Source organism: Quercus lobata, chromosome 9 (assembly GCF_001633185.2).
Source record: "Quercus lobata isolate SW786 chromosome 9, ValleyOak3.0 Primary Assembly, whole genome shotgun sequence".
NCBI lineage: Eukaryota > Viridiplantae > Streptophyta > Magnoliopsida > Fagales > Fagaceae > Quercus > Quercus lobata.
In genome coordinates this window covers 1,841,686-1,852,241 of record NC_044912.1, presented here as the reverse complement: position 1 = coordinate 1,852,241, position 10,556 = coordinate 1,841,686, and the positions used below count along the sequence as shown (strand labels likewise).

General features: G+C 31.0%; 1 protein-coding gene across 1 annotated transcript; it reads left to right on the top strand.

The window, feature by feature from the left end:
- The first annotated feature begins 6,729 nt into the window (after nt 1–6,729).
- LOC115960007 (disease resistance protein RPM1-like) lies at nt 6,730–7,848 on the top strand. Its single transcript, XM_031078703.1, has one exon. It carries the CDS (start codon nt 6,730–6,732, stop codon nt 7,846–7,848), a length of 1,119 nt encoding a protein of 372 aa, XP_030934563.1.
- The last annotated feature ends 2,708 nt before the right edge of the window (nt 7,849–10,556 follow it).

Below are 10,556 nucleotides of genomic sequence, written 5' to 3'. Positions count from 1 at the left end.
TATTATTGTATGTACCTCTTTTTCATTTGGAATAAGACACTCACCTTCCTTAAAATGCAAATTATTTACACTGACTTTTCATGATTCAAAAAAGGCTATAAAAATTCCTTTAAAAAAAAGCTTTAAAAAACCCCGGAATATCTTATTAGTGGAGGTGTGGATGATAGTTTACATGGAGGGTAAAATTCAAAATTCAAAATTTTTTATAAACCTTTTTTTGGGTCTAGAAGAAGTAGAGGTCAATGTAAATATTTTGCATTATAAGGGATGTGAATGTCTTATTCCAAACTAGAGGAACAATGAACATAATTATAAAAAACCTTAAGGGAAACTAGTGTAATTTTTCCCATTTTTTAAGATTGGCGTTAGGTTAGTTTGAACTTCAATATTTCTTACTGTTTTGCTATTTAATCGTTGTTCATCCATTTTATTGGTAAATTTTATTTGTAAGTGTGGGGGTATTCCTTGAGGAATCAAATAAGGTTATCTTTTCACATGGTGGAATCACATCATTTTGTGTATCAAATTTCCTATATATTCCTTAATCGGTCACATATCAAGCAAAAATCATATGTGTGAGAGTGTGAGGTATCGCCATGTGGCTCATTTTTAAACTCTTTCATTTAGCCTTCTAGCTCATCATCTTCTAATTACCACAATGTAACACTCTATAACCTTCCACCTAAGAAAAACTTTAAATGAAAGTGTTCATTTAGCCTTCCACCTAAATTTAGTTATCTATCTAAGCAAAGATTTAATGTTTTATTTAATGTTTTAATATTTATTTGTATTCAACTACAAATATTTTTATTTCCTTATTCCATAAATTTTAATAAAATTTATGGAACCACATAGCATGATATATATAGATGATAAACACACAAATTCAGATAATATCAAGAGCAAAAGGTGTTAGTTGATGCTCTAACGTAAAGAAAGCAAACTAATAATTGACTTGTAAATCCAAGAAAGCAAACTAAGGAGTTAGATGATGCAGTCACCTCCTCATTTTCTCTCTCAATTATAGAATGGACTTTTTTTTTTTTTTTTGAGAAAGAATTATAGAATGGACTTAACATCAAATAATTGTCATTCGATTGTTCGTCTTCCTTTTCCAACCTTTTGGATTCTTATACTCCTAATTTCCTTGTTTTTGAAATGAAATGGCTTTCTCCATCAAATGAGAGTTCTACATAACATAGGTCTATTCCCCTACGCATATATATATATATATATAAATATATATATATATATATATTTTTTTTTTTTCTTTGTGTTGAGAAAGAAATTTTCCATAATTTGTCATGCTATATTTTGGATTCCCTTTTTTAGAGGTATGTTAAATTCCAAAATATTATGTTGCTTTCAAATAGTTGATGTAGATATATATGATCATCTAACTTTGCTAATATTGCGTTTGTGAAAATTCTTAACAAAAACTAGAGGAAAAAGTGTTGAGTTGTTCGTCCACAAGATCACAATCATTAGTCTTCAAAAATGTACTTCATTTAGCTTTGCAAACATCATGTAGAAGAAATAAAAATGGTTTAAAAGGAGATATTGGTAGGTCCCAAATTGGTTCTTTGAAATAAAGAAAAAATCCTCTAATAATTTGAGTAGAGTATCCTAGGGGAAAAAAAACAATTAGAAAATAGAGGCCGCAAGGCGTGCACATCAAAGGAGACATGTGATCATATACAAGAAAAAGATGTGTCCTCGCTCTTTAATGAAATTTGACGGTCAAAATAATAGGAGAAAAAATTCTAATGACACAATAATTATCAATGATACAAAGAGTTATAATAGAGTAAGATTTTAAAGGCGGAGAATGCTACAGAATCTCTCTTAGGAATGTAGTCGTGCATCATGCAGAGCATCGTTTAGTTGTCTTACTGTTTTGGTTGTAATTGTAATATTTTTAAAGAAACTTATTACTTGAAAAAGGAAAAAATAAAATTATTTTATCAAATAATGATAAGAAGGAAAAAAATTTCTTGATCCCACTTCATGTTCCGCCAATCCTAGACTACCACACTGTTTTTTTTTTCTTTTTAAGTAATTAAAGTTTGAAGAAAAAGAAAGAAGTAGACACAACTCATAACCTAGCTACTATAATATTTATGAAATATAAAGTGGAATACTCAAAGGATGATATAAAGGATTTTTTTTTTGAGAATCATATAAGGGATTTTTGTTTAATAATAGTGTCAGAAAAATTTAAATAAATTACTGGTTCCTAATGCAAACTTGACTCTATGGTTTCCTAATAAAGAACTAATAAATCAAGGAAAACTGAAATGTATAGCATCTCTTAAACATGGCAAAACAAATTTATTTAACTTGGTCTTATTAATGATTTAATTGTCACTAGCTTGAACAAGTCTTACATGCAAAAATTTATATTTTTGTCAGTGTCTTTTAAATTTTGATGTTTTTGCGTGGGAATAAATGTGAATTTTTATAAAGAAATAGTTTGTGCTACGGTTTTAATTGTAAAATTAGATTAGAATTACATTTTAGAAAGACTTAATTGTTTTTTTAGAACGAAATAAAAAAAAATTTTGCCAAAATTTTGGTCCTTAAACTATATAATTTCTAATTTCATTATCAAAATGAAAATATTATCAGTTATTTCATTTTTAGAAATCTTAGGGGGAAAAAAACAGTTCTTTTTTTTTTTTTTTTTGATAGGGAAAAAACATTTTATGGTACTCTCGCCTTCCCTTATAATTATTACAATCAACATTGCTATTATAAAAGACAAAATGTATGCATCGATCCTCGATCCAACTAATGTTTTTTGTTTCTTTGTTATTTGATAGGTAAATAGAGGAAGGAGCTAGCTGGTGGGGTTCAAACCGTGTTAAACCACAATAAGTATTGGAATCATTTGGTATCCCTCTAACCCTACATCCTTCTAATGTTGGCATGACAAATTGATCAAATAAATACAGACACTGTTGTCTTGTCACCGAAAAATAGTAGTTTTTAATTTTTGTTAAAGTTTACTTTTCTTCTTCTAAGGTGCGTTTGGTTTCAAATTAAAAAGTTAACTTATTTTACTATTTAGTTTATTTTTTCTACTATTTATAGATATTTATGGATTTCATTATACTATTTCAGCAAATTTTTACCTTTATCTATAGTACTTTTAACAAAAAAATTTCAATTTTAGCAAAATAAGTAGATCCCAAACAGACCCTAACCATTTAAGAGTGAAAGAGCTTTTCATCAATAGCTTTGGTTTGACGTCAGTCACAGCTTATTTAATTGAAATTAAAAAAAAAAAAAAAATTTGCTGAAAGTAATGTAGATAAAATTAAAAAGTGGTTGAAATAGTATAGTAGAATTTATAAATAGTTTCAAAAAATAGAATAAAACCTATAAATAATAGCAAAAATAAACTAAATAATAAAAAAAAACTAATTTTTTAAGTCAATACCAAACGCACACATAATTTTGTCTTTTATACCGGTAATTTTGGTTTGGTATAATTTTTTCTGAGCTAAAATTGTGAATTTGGATCAGGAATGAAAAGCTTTAATATAAAGAAATATTATACCTACCACATTTTTACAATATTTTCACAGTAAATCCTAAATCGCAGATTATTATTGACTATTATTTTTGAAAAAAATAATAATTTTAATGATAGGTTCAAATTAGTACCAATAACAACTTATCATCTCAAATTTTTTGTAAAAATATTGTAAAAATGTTGTAAATATAACACTTTTATTTTAAAATTATATTACCTAAATGAGGAGAATCAAAGGCCACCAATTAAACCTCAAACCTGCAACAGTTAAATCGGCGGCCCGCAACACCGGTGTGAAAAGGTCTTTTTGGTTAGTTAATTGGTGAGTCAAAACTCACCGTTTTAGCCGGCCACTTTTTCTCTTCTTTTTTTTTTTTTTTTTTTTTTTTTTTTTTTTTAAAATATTTATACACACTTTTTAAAAAAGTTTATATGTGCTGCACAGTATTTTTGTTTAGAAATAGTTATAACGACACAACAAATTTTCACAATATTTTCATAATTGCTAAGTTATTAGTTCTTTATAAGTCAAAATAAAATATTGTGATAATTACATTCTCATCCCTTGAAGTTTGAGAGAATAACACTCCATCCTAAACCTGAAGGGAAAAAACATTTTCCTTCCTTGAGGTTTGAAAAAATTAACACTCTTCCCTCCTTTCCCCTCTTTTTTTTTTTTATATTAGGATGAAATATTCTAAATTTTTATGAGAATCTCTTAACAAAAGTTTAACCATGGTTAGTAAAAAAATAATTGATAAAATTAGAATAAAAATGAAAAATTTATCAAGCACCAAAACACTTGTAACATCAAATCTCTCCATAACAAGTTGAAAAAAGAAAAAAATAATAGTAAGAAAAATTCACACTTAATATTTTAAAATAAAATTTAATTAATATTTTAAAACAATGATTTTTAATTATGAAATAAAATAATTTTAGAAACTTGTCTTGCCCTTAAGCAACTGGCAGTTTAGTACATAAAATTTTTAATATTAAATTAATAAAGTTTCGTCAATTGGATGATAAAGGGAAAAAGTGTTTTTTTTTTTTTTTAATTCAAGTTTGAAGCGGAGTGTCATTTTCCCAAACTTCAAGGAAGAGGAGTGTAATTACCCCTAAAATATTTATTGTGAAAATATTGTAATATTTTGTTGTTGTTACAATATTTGCACAATATTACAATATTTTCACAACTACTATAGTGTCAATTCCTTAGATGTCAAAATAAAATAATAAAATATCATACCAAAATCCACCATACTAAAAATAAAGATACTGTGAAAATGTTAAGACATTTTGTTTATGTCACAATATTTTCACAACTAATAAGGTATAAGTTCCTTATAAGTCAAAACAAATATAAAATAAAATAATAAAATATTAGACCGATTGCAACCACAACTATAAATAATGATATTGTGAAATTGTTGTGATATTTTGTTGTGTTCCTAGACTTCTTTTTTAGATTAGTCACCTTTGGTGAGCCAAAATTCACTATTTCATGCACAGCTTTCTTGGGCTAGCTTTTTGTTTATTTGTATGTTCTTTTTTTACGCGCCACTTTAAAAGTGTGTGTGTGTGCATAGTTTTACACACAAAAATACTTAGGGAAAATGTCATTTCTCCCCTTTATACTTGGGTAGTTTAGAACTCCCCCTAAACTATAAAACCAAGCAATTTTGCCTTTTATATTTTAGAAATTAGCAAATACACCCTACTATTACTCTCTAAATTATACTCTAATGAAATCGTATAATTCCTAAAATATTCCATTGTGTTATATCTAAAATACCTCACTGAATTTTAATATCTCAAAAATATTCTTCACGTATTTTGAGTTTTATGTAGTAGTCATGCTTAGGAAGTTGAAATTATGATATAAGGTATTCTATTTGTTACCTAGAGAACACTAATTTACTAGTTTTTTAATCTTCTAGACCTATAATTTTATCTAATGGAAACTTCAATTGCACATATGCATTTTCTTATCTTGTTTTTATTTTTATTATTATTATTTTAATTTATTTTCTTGCTTAAAAGGTTGTCTATTGAAAGATAAGTAAGCTAAACATCATAGATACATATAAAATATAGGATAATGATATTCAATATCATTTTTAAAAGTTTTTAGTATATTGCCTTTAGAAAATAGGTTATAAAAAATTATCATAGAAAAATTAATATATATTTCATATGTTAAATAGTTACTTGAAGTTTATTTGTAATCAAAAAATTTTATATGAACAAGATTAGCATTATATGGCATGTATTTTTGAGCATATGACTTCATAGTTCTTTAAATAGAAACTCTATCTTAATTTTTGCAATCAGAGGGCAACACAAGTCTTACACATGCCACCAAAACTAGTGATAAAAACAATGATCATTGTATTCTAATTTTTACATGACCTTTGCTTGATGTTGGCATTATATACCCTCGCCCCCTCAGCCTAAGGAAAGAAAAAACACCATTTATAAATTTAGTTGACTTGTAAATACAAATTTTTGGTCCAATCTTTTTGTGTTTTATTTTATACTCCACTAATCATGTGCTATATTCTTTGGGTTGTACCGCTACACTACTTTTTTGAGAATTAGAATACATTATGCATGCATTATATCCTCACCTCTATTTTTTCTGTGTAGGATCGGACATTAATAAGTCAAAGCATAACACAAACTCTCCCTCGCTGGTGTGGTTAAAGTTGAAGAAGTGGAGCGTAAAAACTTAGTGACTACATCCGGAAGGAACTTTGAAGTTAAAAATGCACACAGCTGTATTGGGACTCTTAATTAGAAGTATCCCATTAATCCTTTCAATCCTTTCATCTGAAAGTTCGTTGTTATGGAAGGTTAGTGAAGCTATTGAAAAATCAAGAATGAGTTGATAATCATGCAATCCGTCTTAATAGATGCTGAAAAGAAGGGAGCAGGCAGCGAAGGAGAGAAAGCTTGGGTGGCAACTGTGACAGACATAGCATATGATGTTGAAGACGTCATTCATAAGTTCATGTATCAGATCAGTAGAGAAGGAATCAGTGGTCGATCTGCGAGGTTCCTATGCCACACCATTTACTTTCCAAGAAATCTATGGGAGAGGCATAAAACCGCAAGCAAGTTAATTACAAAAAATCAAGAATAAAATCAAGGTCATTCCAGATATAAAGCAAGGATATGCTATTGATCAGATGGAGGGCTCAAATTCAAACTATAATCACAGACGGAACTTGCATCATGCTGAATCACATCTTTTTCTTAAAGAAGATGAACTTGTGGGGATAAAGGATAAAAGACAATTGCTAATGGGTCCGTTGATGGATGGCGAGCCAGAACGAACTGTCATTTCAGTAGTCGGGATGGGAGGATCAGGCAAAACCACACTAGTTGCCAACATCTACAACAATGATGATGTAAAGAGACATTTTGACTGTTATGCATGGATCACTGTTTCTCAAGTACATGACACAGAAGACTTGTTGAGAAGCATGATTAAAGAATTCGACACATCATGGAAGAATTCTGATCAAGTCTATCCAGAGGACTTGAGATCCATTGAGTACAGAGCATTATCAGAAAGGTTGGTAAACTACTTAGAGAAGAAAAAGTATCTACTTGTGATAGATGATGTTTGGGACACAGACCTCTTAGATTATTTAAAGGCGCCACTACCAGATGGTTGTCCTGGGAGCAATATCATTGTTACCACTCGAAATGAAGATGTAGCTAGCTATCATTTTTGGGGTAAAATCCATATTCATCGTATTGAGCTGCTGGAAAAGGAAGAGGCGTGGATACTCTTTTGCAAGAAGGCATTCTCAAGTAGTCCAAATGGATGTTGTCCACCGGAGCATGAATTGTTGGCTCAAGAACTTGTGGGGAAATGTCGAGGCCTACCTCTTGCAATAGTGGCTTTGGGAAGTCTTATGTACTCCAAGAACATTTCTCAATGGAACAAAATTCACAACAGCTTGAATTGGAATCTTAGTAACAATCCTAGGCTACAAGGAGTGAATAGTATATTGTCACTTAGTTTCAAGGATTTGTCACACCATTTGAAGCATTGTTTCTTATATTGTTCCTTTTTCCCAGAAGATTATATGATTAGAAGAAAGAGGCTAATGAAGCTATGGTTTGCAGAAGGATTTATTGAACAAGTTAAAGGGTCTACTCCAGAAGATGTAGCAGAGAGATATCTTGAAGAACTCGTTTTCCGAAACATGCTTCAAGTTGTAAGGAGGCTAGGAATGAATTTGGAAGGCCAAAAGCATTTAAGATGCACGATGTTATGCGGGATCTTGTTTTATTAATATCAAAAAGTGAGAACTTTGGTGTTGTACATAACGGAGGAGAAGAAATGGCAGAATGCAAAGCACGCCGCATTTCAATTCACACCAATAAAGAACTCAGATCATTTTCTGGTGTGTCAAAGCTTCGTTCTTTTCTTGTTTTTAACAAGTTGAAAACATTACCTTCTGGAATTAAAATGCTAAGGGTCCTCGATTTGGCAGGTGCTGAAATTGATGAATTGCCTAATAAAGTAGTCAATTTATTCAACTTAAGGTACTTGAATTTAAAGGGAACTTCAGTTAAAGAGCTTCCAAAATCTATATCCGGGCTCCTTAACCTTCTATCCTTGGACATCAGTGACACAAGGATAAAGGCCCTTCCTCGCAAAATAGGAAAGTTGAAGAACTTGCAATATCTAATCATGCATAGCCACAATAGAAATTCAAATTATTTCAGAATTGTTAATGGGGTGCAAGTACCATCAAAAATTCGTAGGCTAACGAATTTGCAATCTGTCTCTGTTATTGAAGCAAGAGATGACTTGATAAGACAGATTCGAAGCATGACCCAACTTACCAGCCTTGGTATTTCAAATGTGAAAGCAGCAGATGAGATGGATTTGTGTGACTCAATCGAAGGCATGACTCTACTTCGCCACTTGTTAATCATGGTAACGAATGAGGAGGAAACTCTTCGGATGGATGCACTGTCATCTCCTCCACGCAACCTTCTATCTCTTGTTTTGGTAGGAAAATTAGAGAAGGTGCCACAATGGTTTTCTTCACTTCAAAACCTCACATTTTTGTATCTGCATTGGTCGAGGTTGAAAGAAGATGTACTCCCTCAGATTGCTGCTTTGCCCAATTTGGTACGTCTTTCAATTAACAATGCCTATAGTGGAAAGCAAATGGTTTTCCATACAGGCTTTCCTAAGCTTACTAGTTTGACGATTCGTAATTTCCCTGAGTTGAATGAAATAATAATAAGAAAGAGTGTGATGCCAAAAGTGCAATCCCTTTATATTGCCGACTGCATGGAGTTAGATACAGTGCCTAAGGGCATTGAATACCTTGAAAATCTCCAAGAACTGATTTTGGAGTCAGTCTCAATGCAACTTAAAAATCGCATCAACTTGGGAGAAGGTAGTGTGGATTTTGCAAAGGTGCAGCACATCCCAAAGATCTATATGAGGTAGTAACTCGAGATGTTTCATGAAGGCTTGTCCTGAATCTCCTGATTCATTTAGAAAGGTAAAACCTCTCAATTCTATTTGTTATTCCACTTTGTAATGGCTTAATTTTTTGGAACTAACGTTAATCTTTTCTAAGTCAAACCTTCACGAAATTTACCATATCTTTTTTTTTTTTTCCTTTTTTACCCATGGCAGAATCATGCTGAGGAAATTATGAGTTTGCCTTGTTTGCTTCAAGAGGGTTCCAGTTTCTATTTGGAGTTCTAATTCAACGTATTATTTAGGGTATTTGCTTATTGTTCAAATTAATACTCAACACTTTGGTTGTTAATTGCTTGTAACAAAATGTAAAAGATTGAACTGAATGATGCCTAGTGGCAGATTGTTGGAAGATTGCTACTGGTTCATTCATGGATTTGCTCATCCTCTTTGTGTTGTATGCAATTTAGCAGCTTATGTAAACAATAAACAATACACGATTCATCCCAATTAATTGTTTTCTATTGTTTCAGTTAGTTCTATACATGCCAGTTCTTCAATTTACGTGCTATTTCTTCTTCTTCTTGCATAAAGTTGTGTGATTTATAAATTTTATCTGACCAAATGACTCTTCTCTTAGAAAAATTATTAGGTTATTGGGAGGATTGTTGAAGTAGTTCTTCCAACTAAAAAAACGTTGTCACCTATACAATGCCATTGCATAAATATTATTGAGCTTGTGGGGTACGTACATTCATGTTGCTGAACCCAAAACTGGGAATATCGCAAAATTTTGGTATATTAAGATGGGGAAAAAATGGAATGGTTTTACTTGCTAACGATTTTAAATTCTGAAGCTAGTCAATTTTTATACTTTTTATTATTCTTCCACAATGCTGACTTATTTCCATTCCAATGCTTATGATACAGGATGTTTTAAAGGATTTTGAGTAGAACAAGATAAAGGCTTTGGCTTTGCCCAATTAGTAAATAACAATTGAAATTGTAACATTAACAATTGCATGAGCATCTGTCTTCTAAATTGTAATATGTTACTTAGGCTATGTTTCGCAACATGTGAACAATTTTCCAAGTCTAAAATATTTTCAAGTGAAAATATTTTCAAGTGTTTAGTTGCATTTTAAAAATTGTATTGTAAAATATTTTTAAGTGTTTGGTAACATTCTGAAAATGTTATTTTTCTCACATTTTCTCGGTCATTTTCTCAAATTCCAAACAAATTTTATAATAAAAAATTTCAATATATAAACTTAAAAGAAACAAAAATCAAAATAAAACCAATCCTTAAACTCTCAAACTCGGTGAAACTAAGAGAGGGAGGATGAAAGAGTGCAAAGAAATAGAGATCTGATCAAGGGGGGTCGATTTAGAGGTGGTGGCGATGAGATCGAGAGGTGGAGGAGACGAGTTATAGGGCGGCGGCGACAACAAGCTGCAATCTAGAGCTTCGAACGATGACAAGCTTTAGGTGATGGCAATCTAGAGCTTTGAATGATGACAAGCTTCAAGCACAGAGGCGGGGCTTTGGGTCGGGGG